The 14,682-nt window shown below is 36.3% G+C and overlaps 1 protein-coding gene across 14 annotated transcripts in view; it reads right to left on the bottom strand.

The window, feature by feature from the left end:
* Positions 1 to 735: 735 nt before the first annotated feature.
* Positions 736 to 14,682, bottom strand: part of LOC117233329 (protein unc-13 homolog B-like) — a 378,435-nt gene continuing 364,488 nt past the window's right edge. For 5 of the 14 annotated variants that reach the window (XM_033493515.1, XM_033493513.1, XM_033493517.1 and 2 more), the window contains 8 exons: positions 14,418 to 14,639; positions 13,844 to 14,287; positions 13,637 to 13,768; positions 13,294 to 13,519; positions 12,404 to 12,556; positions 10,534 to 10,638; positions 10,089 to 10,251; positions 736 to 9,888 (listed from right to left, as the gene is read on the bottom strand). In XM_033493515.1, coding sequence (XP_033349406.1) covers positions 9,591 to 9,888; positions 10,089 to 10,251; positions 10,534 to 10,638; positions 12,404 to 12,556; positions 13,294 to 13,519; positions 13,637 to 13,768; positions 13,844 to 14,287; positions 14,418 to 14,639 — 1,743 coding nt within the window. In that variant the 3' untranslated portion in view covers positions 736 to 9,590. The remainder of the gene's footprint in view (positions 9,889 to 10,088; positions 10,252 to 10,533; positions 10,639 to 12,403; positions 12,557 to 13,293; positions 13,520 to 13,636; positions 13,769 to 13,843; positions 14,288 to 14,417; positions 14,640 to 14,682) is intronic. The other 9 variants (XM_033493523.1, XM_033493525.1, XM_033493524.1 and 6 more) reach the window with 2 other exon arrangements.

The raw sequence follows: 14,682 nt of genomic DNA, 5'->3' as shown, positions 1-14,682 counted from the left end.
TTTTAATGTAAATCTTATATGTTTTTATGCTTTGAGAACATATGCATCTAGTAACAAGAAAAGGTAAACGAAGAGGAATTAGGTATTAATTAAACGAGAAATCAGGTATTTAGCAATTTATTTTTTTTCATTCTTATACTTAATTGTTTGACTGAAACGTCTTTATACCAAGAAGTCTTGTTCTAAAATAAATTCAATGAAATATTATTTAGTAATATTAACGTTAAATTTAATAAAAGGAGGTATTCAAGTAAAATATTTTGAGATTGATTGATTTTGATGTTTTATTAGATTTTTGTGAATTACCTTCCCCTGAGATAGCCGATTCCTTTAAGAAAGCCATCCTTTTCCTATCTCTTAACATTTATCATCTTATATCGCATAATTTTTGTTCCACTGTCCATTTAAGAGCACCCATTGGATATGATAAATTTATATGAATGAAAATTTAGACAAGCTGTGCAAATGGTTAATAGAATGAATAAACATAAAGTTAAATATTTTATATCCGAATATATCATTCGTTAATGTTATTAGATAATTGTATCAACATTGTTTGATTAAATTCTACTTTGTGGAGACACAATGATTGAATGTTACATAGTGGTTCCTCTCTTGAGAGATTAATTAAAGTATATTATGGTTGTTTACTTTGCGTACAGAACAAATACCATGACAAGGAAAATCTTGCCTAAAAAAATTGCGCCTCCGCAATGTACAATAAATAACGGCGTCTTAGATACTAAGCTTTATTAACATTTACAAAAGAAAAACAGGTATTCTATGAAGTGCTATTTCTTTCTTTTAACAGTATTTCCTTTCGGATAGAGTATAGTATCCGGATTGCAATATTTTTAATCTGAAAGCGTCTTTTTGGGGATACTTTACGTCGCTAAAGCTGAAAATGAGAGTCATTTTTCACGGAAATAACGATTTTGAAAATTCGGACTCATGAACATTTGCCAGACAAAGATCTTAACATAAATCCGCGTAAGATGATTTTATAAAGACGTTGAGAGGTAGGTTTACAAAACAACTGATGGCACAGCCATCAATGCCAATGCTCCAAATGTCAATTTTGCCGCTTACCGCATTCCGTTTTCTGTATGAAAATAAAAAATATGTTTATTTCTGTGGAAAATAACCCTTATTTTCGGTTTCAATGACCTTAAAAACCGCTAACAAATGTCATTCTAACCGAATATTTTCCAGTTCGGATACTATACTGAGCCTTCGTTTCATGTAATAAACAGGGAACTGTAAAACTCCATACAGAATATACATATGTCAAATGAAAGTAGAAAATATGAAAGAATAACACGTGATGAGAAAGTATACATAGCATACATATAAGCATAAGTATACATGTAACAGACAGAACATAATAACAAGACCATTGATATACCCAGAACATAAGAATTTTTAAGTTCAACGAACTGTGTATTTAGAAAATGCTTCATTTTGGTTGATGCTTCGCGTCCCAACAAGATGTATTTATATGTATGTATGTTTTGTAAGTGAATTTTGTGAAAATTACATAAAGACACGTAGTTATGTCAAAGTCATCGGATATTTGCTAATTTGCTGAAACACGAGGCAACATCAGATTGTGAATTTATAGCGTGACCGTGTACATATTATGTATGTACAAGTGTTATACTACATATACATATATACATAGGTTGACGCATATAAAATGTTGCAAGTCATTTGGAACTAGTGTGGATAACAGCAAAATTTTTCTAGATACTAAATTATTTAAGGTATATGATACGTATACTTGTATGATACGTTTTCTCTTTCTAAAATCATTAAATGCCAGAAATCAATTTGGCGCTATTCCTAGCAATTTCGATGTTGACAACTTGAAGCATTTCATATGAACCATTTATATGTATATATAGATATATATGTATATATATATGTGCAACTGTATATGCAATATATTTTGCGTTTATACGGTTATATTTTACATATGAGCATATTGTTGATGCAGAAATTATAAATTACAAAAAGATAGCCGAGACAATAAACGGACGCTTCGTATAACATGAAGATCCATGTCGTAATATACAGTGATAACGATGATAATGATTGTGGCAAAGAGAGATATGATGAAAACAATAGCAACAACGATTAGATGTATGAGCATTGTTTTCTTATTGATTTCGCTAACTATCAGACGAAAATCCAGAGGTCTCTAATAAAACTTACGAAATGATAAATTATGGTTCTTACCTAATATTAGCTAGTATCGAAAGTAGAAATTTTTAATGAAAATTATTACAATGTGTATTTACTAGAAGAGAGATCACTAAGGTCATTTCACAAACAAAGCATTTTATATGTATTTTACTCTGACATGCGTCAATTGTATTTGAACACTTCTGTACAATTGAACACTGACGTATAAAAGCAGCATCGATTGAAATAAAATTTGACAAAATCAGATGTTATTAATTAAACATGAGTCCTCTAGATTGTCGATGGTCTGTATTCAGTAAATTTCGTACAGTAATTATGGTGATAAAACATCGAGTCACATCTTAAATTTTATCTAATAATTTGTGATAATGAAGTTACTTCGATTGTACCTTTCACGTAAAATACGACGATATGGAATGTGGCACAATGATTCAACGACGATAAAACTCTGGTCAACTTTCCTCGTTTGCCTTTTATTCGCACTTTTATACTCCATTTAACTACTTCAGTTGATCGACAGATACCACTGTAACAATCTTTTTCGTATTGACATTTAGTTCGCGTAATTCTTGAATAGCATTGTCACTTAATAATTCTTTCTTCCGTTGGCTTATACTATATCACGTCATACACATTTCCTAATTTATCGATCGAATCTTGTTAACGTTTGCACACGTCGCCAAACAAAATTACCTCTTTCGTAAAATTTGTTTAAGAATGACTCATCATTATATACAAATGATTACAACCAATTTCGCACATATAATTTTATCCCTTATGTTGTTACGAACTAATCACGATGCACGTTATTTTGTAATTTGCACTAGAAAAATTTAAGAACTTTGATAATTGTTGGAAGTTTGAAAAAAGAAGCCATTACGTATTGTGCTATTTCTCTAAAATGGAGATGAAAAACATTATTAATGATAAAACATAATCATTTCCTTAATCTTCTTTTTCTTACAAGAACATGAAGTAAGGATGACAATAATGTATGTATGCGTGTGTGTATGTACGTCGAACAAATATGATGAAATCGGCGTGATTTCAAAATTGTTCGATGACGTATGTATACGTATGTTTGGAGAAGTACTGCAAGAAACGACGATGAATTTCATTAGAATTAGCGATAATAATTATCTCGGCTAGGATTATTAGATAATTAATAATAATGTTGAATAAATAGAACAAAAACGTGGACGACAATCAATCGATGAAATAACAAGTTCGAAAAAATACCTGCCAATGCTGGCGTCGCGTGCGTCGATCGATCAAGAGAGATAAATTCTTCAAGAGTAGAATCGCAATGTAAAATCATGCACACACGTTCAGAGTTACTTAGATGAAAGAGACTTCAATTATACAAATGGTTCAAAGAATAATAAGCTCTTCATGCGAGTGAATGAACAAAAGATAAACGTTTATTAATAAAGATTTGGGTTTATACGTATTATTACTTTTTCTTGTGTTGAATGTGCGTGTTTGACTCTGATACAATTGCTTTTAGGTTCACCTATGTATACTCAGAGGCTGCGCAACGGTATGCCGTAATTATAACTCTTCTTCCTCATCGTTCGCTTGGTTTTGCGTTAAAAATTTTGATAATAACAATGGTACACTCTTTGCGGGGATGATGAAAATGTACTCATTACTCGTTGAGATATAATACCTAATAATCACGCAGTCATCCGCACGTACGCACAGAATTACGTGTTCCGTACACATTATTGTTTTCTTTTTTCAAATGCGTCTTGTCGCATGATTACAAATTTATTCCTTAATATGCTTTACTTACGAAACACAAACATTCTGCCATTTTTTTTAAATATATTTGTTAAGTACAATTATATACGCGCCGTACGATTTTTCAAGCATAGTATTGTCAACAATTGTGTATATATTTGTTCTTTTTTTCCTTTTCCCCTTTCGTTTGTTAAATGGTTTCTTCTGCTACACGTCCTCACGATACAGCAATCTGAAGTCTAGTTTTTTCGAATGATTTCTTTTTTTTTGGTTTTGCATCCATGGTCAGTTACTGAACGCAAAAGTTCGCGGTGACATCTCGCGCTCTCGTCGAACAAGAACTACGAACACTTGACCTTGTTCCATAATATACGCGTCCCAATCTTTTTTCTTTTGATCAGATGTTCTATGAAAAGAATGATGGATCGATCCGTGCAACGAGACGTTTAATCACAGGAAGAAATATTTACGGGTTTTGGATCTTTTTCACGACTGTATAAATATAAATGTTTAAACGTTCGTAATATATTAAAGTGATCTATGGGTATACGTTCTCATTATGTAAGGATAGTAATACATTCCGTTTCCCACTTTTTTCTTCAGTACTGGTTTCTTTTAACCCTTTAGGGACTGTTCCTTTTCATCTTTTTTTCATCTTTTCTTTCATATTTATATATATATATTTTTTTTGAATTCAAAGTTATTCAAAGTAATGAAATTCATAGACTAAAGTCTAGTTCTATTATTAAACACTCATCTCTAAACACTCACAGCATGCATCGCATTACATTATAATAATCTAATAACAATATGCATGTAAATGTTATAACACTAGAATGATATTAATGTTACAAATTATGTATTAGTACCGTAATTATATTCGATATCTTAAGAGAGTAGAATCCAAGATAAAGCACTTGAAAACTGAATTCAGCGCGCGAGTCCCAGCAGGGTTAAACTTTTATTCATTTCAGATCAGTTTGCCAGCGTCGCGTAAACCTCCGTATGTCAATGCTTCTCCTCGAACAGCGATACGAACATTATTTATCTTCTGCACAGTACTTTTTTGAGGTTAAACTATACTGAACAAAGAAAAAGAGTAAACGTCGTGACAACGATATTTGCTTGTTTTTTCCTATGATTGCGAACGGCATAAGAACAAACATGGCTCACGTGTTACCGTTCCCGTGAATTCCAATGAAGATATCACTATCGAACGGCACCGTGTAAAATATCTAATTGTTGTCTCCCGCTCCCTCGTTGATCGTCGAAATCGTTCTCTTACCTTTATCATTTATTATCCAACGAATACTTTTGCGTTCCCTATTTTATTTCGTGTCGATATCATAGTGTTCTTGTTCTCGTTATGTTACCGATCGTTCACGTAGACATTGTGACAGGTGACAGATAGTCACAATCTCTATGTAATATCGCGACGATTGCCATGGTATCTTTCGTTATCATACACCAACGAGACTCTTCGGACGTTTAACGAGTATAGAGAATAGGAATCGAAATGTTTTTTAAAAGAGAAGAATACTGTTACTATTGGGATCGGTGTATTACGTGCATGGTATGTGTAATTATGTATATATGTATGTATGTTGTATCGTGTATATAGAGTACATGTACGTATGGTACATATATGTCTTATGCGTGTTGTATAGTAGTACAGCGATAACTGGCCAGAATTTCGTTTCGTTAACTAGCTGTTAATATTCCCATTAGTTTTTGGAACCGGCCTTGTGGCCTCTGATGTTATGTATATATTTAAAACAAACAAATGTATTAAGTATATCTTACTTCAATCATCACTTGGATTTAATCAAGAAGAGAAAATCTTTATGAAATATACTTCCTTCGATAACTGGTCAGTTGAAATCCCAATATTGTGGCCAATTAGAGAAGCACTGCTGTATTGTGTCTTGTTTGAAATGCAGAGCATCCCGCGTGTTTGTTTCTTGGTGTAATACGTGTAAGTGCGGGTATAAGTGTAAATGTAATGCTTGTAAGTGTAAATATATTTGTCTGTAAATGTAAACGAACATGTAAGTATGTGCAAGTGTGTACGTATGTATATGTATTTTAAGGGGTAATTATCACAGAATACACGAGATATTTTTTTTTCATTAAGCTTACGAGATATTAATCGAAGCGGAGAGTAGGAGGAAAAAGTGGCGGTCAATTCCGTCCACGAAGCGCAATTGTCGACCGACACGGAAATTTCCCAGCGGAAAGAAACACACAGAAGGTTGTTCCCATTTCGTCGACGGACTTGGCCTGGTTGCCGAATTTGCCAGCCCTTTTTCATTAATTAGTATGTAGTACTTAGGCAGCGGAGAAAATAGACACTTTTACAAATGAAGATGGTGGCGAGATCGCGGATCCGTGTTTTTCTCTTTCAATTCTACTTTCCCCCCCCCTTACGTCTTTCTCTTTCTTCTTCATACGTTGTTTTTTCTATTTTCTATTCATCTATTTCACTCACGCCATGCTGTTTCTTCATCCGCATTCGATGCTCGTTTCCAAGCCCGAAATCGCTTCTCATCGCATTCGTTTTTGAATAAAGGTACACCAGGATTGAAACAGCGCGAACGTTGTAAAAGAGACGAACCGCAACGCGTTTTGTGCATGAGGAGCATTTCGTCGAGGGTCGTTTAGATCGACACGGATACACAGATCCGGGCACATTTGAATCTACACGTTCTAACCACGTCAACGAGTAACGTGCTAAACCTGTTCTTTTATGAAACGAAATATGTACGGTAAAATTATCACGTAAACTCTATTTTGTCCTACGATTTTTCGTGATGAGATTCAGAGGTGCATCGATTCATGAATGATAAACCATTATTTTTTCTCTTTCAATCGTGAAACGTATTTGTATTTCTGATGTAAAGTTACGTGGTAAGAGGTAATTTTGGAAAGATATGCGCTTGTATGTATATGTATAACGTGTTAATAAACGGAATTATATTCGAAGGTTCTGCGCCTGACCTGTGTCGCGTGTAGACGCATCATCCGGATATGGTAAGCGCTTGGTGTAAATATGTAATTGTAAAGATAGCCGAATTTTCCTTTTTTTTTTTTCTCGGGTGGCTTTCTCTTCAGACGAATATCCCGCGCTCGCAGCTACATCAGCATTTATATACTATACACAATACGTAAGTATATCTAGACGTACTACGTAGTAGAAACTTTTCTTGTGGATATAATCATGTAATCTCTGGAATTGTATAACTGGTTTGACCTGCGAAGGTCAGAGAATGAAATTTATTTAGTTTTAAAGTCGCGTGCATCTTTTTTTTTGTGTTATTAATAGTTTCCATCTTTTGCGTCTTCCTTCTGTTTCTTTTTTTTTTTCTTTTGTTTCACAGTGACCACTTTTCTTTGCCTTTTTATTCCCATATGTAGGTTTCTCGGGAGATCCGATCGAAGCTTCGTGCAAGAACTGCGACATGTGTTCTTAAACAAGTGTTTCCAGAGTTTTCGAACGACATTAGATGCGAAACGAAGAACGTTAGGATGTCTTCCGCGGGGATCGTTTCCGTTTTGTAGCAGATTGAGGGACCGTTTAACGCGTCCGCCCTCGATTTTCCCGATTTTTCATTTTCTTTTTATTCTTCATATATAGTGGGGGAAGTCTTGCATTAGAGAATCGCGGGCTCTGATCTTCGTAACTTAACCAACTGTTCCCACGAGTGGACAATGTTTGATCTATATACAAGAGTAATATCGATGAGATATTTTTAAGCGAATAGACAAAGAAGTATCGATGTCCGTTATTTTCGAAGCTTGCGTTCCACCTCGTCGTTTACATATTTGGTTTTGCACGTTCACACAAAAAGCAATGATCGTGGAAAGGGGAAAGTGTCGAAGTTACATGATTATTTAAGTTACCATACATCTACCACGATATAAAGTTTAATTTCGAAAAAGTTAGGCTGTCGATTCGTAGAAATAGTAGTTTCTGGCTAGAACAGATCGAAAACCGGATTCTCTGTTTCACGATATTGTACGCAGAATGAAAATTGAAGGCGGACGAAAGGATCCTAACTCGTATGTTTCTTCCTCTTCTTGTTATTCTTTCTTTTTTTATTCTTTTCTTCTTCACTGGAACGGAATATCGGCTTCTTATGTACGTGAACATCTTCATCGTATTAAACGTCGTATTAAAGGTCTTCGAAGCGAGACCCAAAAGGATGATTCACGGGGAATGATCGAAGTCTTCGAGCGGACCTCGTAATACGTTCACCACCAATAATCAGACTCTTACGATCTCTTGTTAATTCTTACAATAAGAACGTACTTTACATTACAATGCCTATTTTATTACTAACGGCGCGTCCCGAGTAACGTCGTGACGCGCCTATTGGTCGTACGCAATGCTACGTTAAACTGTTATTTAGAAAAACTTTTTTTCGTCAACAATGTGTTTCACATATCTACAAGTAAACTCGTCATTCCGAACAAACGGTCTAAAACGTCGTCTCTCACGAGTGTCTATATCTTATATGTAGTATTACATTTTCCTCATTGCAGCGCGATTCGTATTTTTTAGTTTTGAAAAAAGAAAAAAAAACACTCCCGATTCACGTTTTATATTTGCAACGTGCTAACGATCACGGACCCCGATTCGATCGTTCTTCGTGCTCTTCTTCGTTTTCCTTTTCCTCTAGCTGCAGTCAAGCTGCTTCCGTTTCTTCTGGGAGTCCGTACACGTCGAGGTCTAACCGCGCTGGACGTATCATCTACGACTAATTCGACTCCTTCCCTCTCCTTACGTTACGAATATTTACCAAATATATTACGTACTGGCAGCACTGTTTTTACGTGTCGCGTCTGTTCAGAACACTCTTCGATACCTGAGGTTTCATATTTTCCATTTTTACGGCACTTACTTGAACGAAAAATCTGTCCGTATATCTTCCCATATTCTTGACCAATCATCATCCTGTTTTCTACATTTCTATCGCTTTTCCGAAAAGATAGGAGGAATCACCCTTCCTCTTTTCTACTCTCTTTGTCCGACTTCCACTAGCTGGATGAACGTTTCGATTCGGGGACTTGACTTTCAACATGTTTACTCGAAAACCTTCTTTCTTTTTCTTTCTTTCGGTTTTGTCTTCTTTTTTTTTTTTTTTTTAATTCTCGGCTCATTCGGTTTATATAGGGGACGGGGCTAAAGCTCTGTGATTCGTAAAAAAGAGAGAAGAACACGCTCGACCGGAAGCTGACTGCGAAGGAAGCGAGAAGAATGATGTCGCACGACAAGGTCTCTCGTTCCCTCATTGACCGACGTTAGCATTAGAACCGAAAAGGATTCGGCCGATCGTCCTTATCGGTGATTTTTCTCGCTTATGTGTTTGCTGCAATGTGTGTTTCTTATTTTTATTTTGTGTCTCACGCGTTCTCGATATCGCATGTGTCTCGCGGTGTTGCTCGTTTTTTTTTCTTTTATTTATTTGCTGAATTATTTTGTTTTGTTTGCTTTTTAAAGACTTCATTCTCGACAACGACGGCCGAACGCTTCTATGGTTTCCCCTATGGACAACGCCCCTCTCCTTCTCTCCTTCGAGCTCTTTCCAAACTCGAAGGACGCATCGCTTCGCTGTCGTGGCTTAATGCTGTGACCCTGAGCCTCAGGTAGGGTTCGGTAACGGTGTCTCCTGCCTGATATCACTCTTCAGTTTCACGAACTCTTTTGCGATCTCGTCGTTGTTCCTCTGTGAAAGAATCCTTAGGATTGTCCAGCCGGTCTCGTCCATCTGGATTCGTTTACCAAGCGACAACCAGCAGGCGCACGAGCCTTCCTCGACGATGTCCTTGAGCTGCATTACTGCCACACCGACCAGCCTGTCCTCTCTCGCGAAACAGTAGTCCTTCACGCAGATATGCAACTCGTAGAAATCAAGTTGCTGCTGCTCATTGCCGATCATGCTACATACGTCGAAATAGATTTGTTAATATCGATCGAATGTGTGCGTATTGCATGAAAAAGATCAATGATCATAATTTTAAATTTGTTCCATATGTAAAGAGTATATGAAACAATTATTAAAATTGTTAGTTAAAAGACATTGGTATTTTTTAAATAAACAGAGGACAAGTAGGATCTACTAAAAAATAGAGATACTCACAAGTCAAAGCTCTCGTTGAATTGCGGCGACCAATTATTGCTCTTTGATTTTGTCGATTGCTTCCTCTTCTTTCCAGTTAAATGCGGTCCGATCAAATTTACTTCAACGTACGGTCTGAACATTCCCGTAGCAAGCTGCCACTTCAAATCGTTCGCAGCGACAACTACAGAGTAAAATGTATTAAATATGACAATATTTCACGATGCTTATATATATATATATATATATATATATATATATTATATTCTAGAATAATTATATGTATGGTAATATCATTTTTTCATACGAAACTATTACAAAACGTATGAAATAATAGTTGGCAGGCACCTAGATGAAGATCTTTAACGTTATAATTAATAAAGACATGATAGTCTAGACTTAAACTAGAATTTAAACTATATAATTTATATTAAAATATCGATATTCTAAAGTAAATAAAACATACCTTTGACAGTGACCTTCTGTTCGCCAGTTCCAGGATGTGTGAAAAGATCCACCTGTATACTGACTTCTCCGACCGAGCCTTCCTCCGTACCGGCAGTATCTGGAACTTTATCAACGATAAGTTAGATTTCATCTGAAAATTCCGATTTCTAGCCGCTAAGTACTACGAGAGAGAAAAAGGGAGCGTCGGTCACCGCTATCCGAGGCTAAAATTCTCAGATCTGATGCTAAGATACTATGATCAATGTCTAGTTCTAGAGCAGATTACATGCTCTAATCATATGCATATATAGAACTTTGTCTCTTTGAGTATTTATCAGAGAAGACGAAGTTTCTGTGTTGTTAGAGTGTCTCGGACACGCATTAAATACCTCAAGCGTATACAATTTGAAAGAGTTTGATACAATTGGTTAATTAATCGGCTTCATCGCTTTCCGACCGACGATCAATTGGCGAATTGTGAAAATCTACATTTGCCGCTCTGCTCGACGTGCAGATTATAACGTTTGATTATGCGTTTTGTAGCTGATAATTAATCGATCAGTTGTATGGATACGTAAAATAGAATGAACCATTGCATAGGTATCAGTTGAATTAGAGAGCTGCATGTCTCTTGAAAGAAATAATTAAATTGGAGTGGTGAAATGGTGAATTGGCAGTGATAAATTGAACAAAGGTCTATAGGTGTTTATGTGTAAATGTGTAAAAGCTTCAAAGAAGATGATTAAAGAAATGCTTAGTGTAAAAGACAATGTTAGAAAATGGCAACCCTTGGAGTGTGTAACACACGCGCAATTTTTATAAATTGCGTCCAGAACAATTGCCTGTAAGATTTTATAATCTATGTAATGTATAATTTTACATTTGTCGTCGAATAAGAAAGCAAAAAGAAATGAATTACTGAATGTCACGATCAGAGTCTGATAAACTATTTACTGAATCATTTTTTTGGCGATCACATAAATTAAGTAGAATACGCGTGGGTGCAAGATAAGTCATAATGGGGTGGCCATTTTCTATGGTCGTTGTTTTGCAAGGTTTTCGGTAGTATCTAGCAGCAACAGCGGTAGTAGTGATAGCAGCAGCGTTACCTAGTACAACTATCGATCATCGAGAAGTTTTCGGGACGCTTTTGACTCTTCCGATACTAGTTGTTCATGAACATTCGAATGATTTAGCCTCGTGTTATTCCTATAGCTCGTAACTGAACTCTTACAAGCAATTATTGTGCCGAAAGGGTTGATTCTGCTTAAATTAACGATTTAAGTCATAATACATTTCAAGTTCAATAACACGTTGCTAATATTGGTAGCATTTGTACATGAGCATTCAAAGATTACTATGTTTCAAGTTACACATCTATTTCTTAAACCAATAAACTATTGCCATGCTTTCGTCTATATAGTTAAGCAAATTTAATTAATTTCAATACAAAAAAGCCATTTCTTTATTTTATAATCAGGAGCAAGTAACGCAGATGCCAAATTTTCAATATAAATTCTTTCCGAAAAATTTTGCAATTAATAATTCCTTCATTAATAAAAAAAGAGTATTGCTAAAAAAATCAACATATATATATTTAAAACCATTGATCAAATCCAAGTATTATTTTCAAAAACCCCTTTTTCTATTAACCTATTATATTAATTTTGGTTGGAACGAAAGCATAGAGGTATAGGCGATTCGAGTATGAATGCCCAAAGACTATCAGCCAAGTAGCCTATCTAGTCCCGAAAAGACAGCTCGGTGAATAATGCAATCACAAACAGTTCACTACGTCCTAAAACGAGCGCCTAGGTTCGAAAAGTGGCCAGAAGTCAGCGAAGAATTCCCGAGGCTTCTGCTCTAAGGTGGCTAGTGCTCTCTGGTACCTTGTCGACTCTCTCGACGAAGAGAGGGCTTGCTCTGGCGAAGGGGTTCCTCGAGGCTTTCCATACCCTCGGCTCCTTCCCCTTCGTCACCACCTCTTTCGCTGCTCATCGAACGCTGACGCTGACGCAGCTTTGACGCATTGTTCAGCGGCACTGTCGCGATAATTTTGGTTACGTGGGTTGTATTCGTACCTCGTGACGAATTTTCCAAAAATGTCGCGCTGTGTGTGTATGTGTATATGTGAACGGATGATGATCGCAAACGAGCGTGCATGGCGCAACGAGTTAATTTTCACGTTTCAATCAGATTTTAAATTCGATCTTCACGCGATTGGTATTTGGTTGCATGTGGTACCTGTACGAGCGTCTTATTAGATTACTGTTGATGAATAAATTTATGGAAATTGACGGTAACATGTACGTTCGTAGATAACGTGCGTCGCGATATAGCGGAAGCCAATGTTTTGATTAATATTTTCGCAGCGTTTAATTTAGTTGGTACATCGATCAAATTATAGATTCTCGCTTCGTTTGGAATTTTGTTAGTTGTCATATATGATGATATGTATGTACTGTGCGCTGGACAACTGTGTTTGTCTTTTCACGCGATAGAAACATACTTTTTATTTGCCATCCAGATGCGAAGAAAGTACTCGTTTATTTGATAGTAGTTCTACATTATAGTTGCGCCCCTGTTTTTGTTATTTATAGCGAATAAAATTTTGTCTTTGCTCGTAATATATTATCACCAATGCTGATAAACGAAAAACGAATAAAACCGTGATTATGTATATAGTTCTGATTTCTAATATCGATCGATGATCTTTTACCTGATACCAGATGAAAATGTTTATGAAGCTATTTGATAAATTGTTTAAGAATCGACTTACCTTGGTTGACCTGAGACGTAACAAAAGTCTTGATGAGGGTGTCTGTTGTTTGCGTATACAAGCTCAAGGCGTATCGTAAGCTCTGCAATTCTGGCGATTTCTCTAAGAATGTCTTCTTCAGACCGTTTCCACCCGCGTGGAAGTACTGTTTGATGGTATCGAGGGCGACCTCGAGGACCGCACACTGTTTCGGGGAAAGATTCTTCTCTACTTCTTTAGAAATATCCTGTGAACGATATGAGATTAAAATAACATAAGGTTTTTTTTACCTACTAACGATTGAGCACAGTTTTCAAAATATTGAAAGGAAATATTAAGTATACACTATTTAGATTAAACACACCATTACACCGCTCAGTGCGTTTTTCACATCCGGTTTACCAACCATGTGGTTCTTGAACAGTTTCGACATGTCTTCTATCTTCGCATTCGCGGCTAAGTTCTTCGCATTATCCGTCAGATTCTTGAACATCATCTGTAAAATACATGTACAAATATATTTATCTGTGTAACATACATTCATCGAAAGTTTCGACAGTGGAAAACATACGCTCTTATCCGACATAGGTGGCAACACCACCGTCTTTTCTAAAATCCTCATGACGATCTTCCACAATTCTTTCAGCAGCCTCTTCAGCACAGTCTTTTCACAAGATTCAGCATACAACGATAAACTTCCATCGAGAAGATCCATCAAAGGACGCAACACTTCATCAGCTTCCACAGCTACGTTATTTCTTTGAGCAGGTTGCACCTGTCCACCTCCTTTAATGGCTAGCAATAAATCGCCTAACTCTTTCACCGAAGCTGTTATCCTTGGTTCCAAACTCTTTGCAAAGAGCATGGCTAGATCGTCGAGTGCTCCGTTCAGTTGCTGTTGAAGTTCTTTCAGAATGTTCGCCGCGTCCTCTTCCAATTTTTCTCCACCCATCGACTCGAACATCTTCTCTAATTGTACTCGAAGTTGCTGAATATTGTTCATGAGAATGCAAGCCTAAAAAAGAAGACGATTCTTACTTGAAAATGATATACGGACACAATGAGACTTGTTACTTGTAAAATATTCTCCAATGAAATACATCTTATCGATAAATCTGATTGTTATAGTCGACTGTTAAACGTACGATTCTTTCTTCCTTCAGGTGACTTGGGAATTCCTTCTTCACGATATCTGCATAGGCGACTAACACTTTCACGATGGTTTTCGCGAACCTCTTCATGTATCTCTTCCAGATCTCCGGATCAGGACATTCCAGCTTGGAGACCACGTCGAAGCACTGGGTTAATTGTGTGAAGACGTCGACGACGGAGACGCTGAACAGCGCGTGTTCGCTGCTCTTTTGGAACTGCGGTGAATTTACACAATGTTAAACCATTCATAAATTTAAG

The sequence above is a fragment of the Bombus vosnesenskii genome, unplaced genomic scaffold, assembly GCF_011952255.1.
Source record: "Bombus vosnesenskii isolate JDL3184/JDL3185 unplaced genomic scaffold, Bvos_JDL3184-5_v1.1 scf7180000013295, whole genome shotgun sequence".
NCBI lineage: Eukaryota > Metazoa > Arthropoda > Insecta > Hymenoptera > Apidae > Bombus > Bombus vosnesenskii.
Note: the sequence above shows the minus strand (reverse complement) of the source record. Positions and strands in the feature narration are given on the sequence as shown.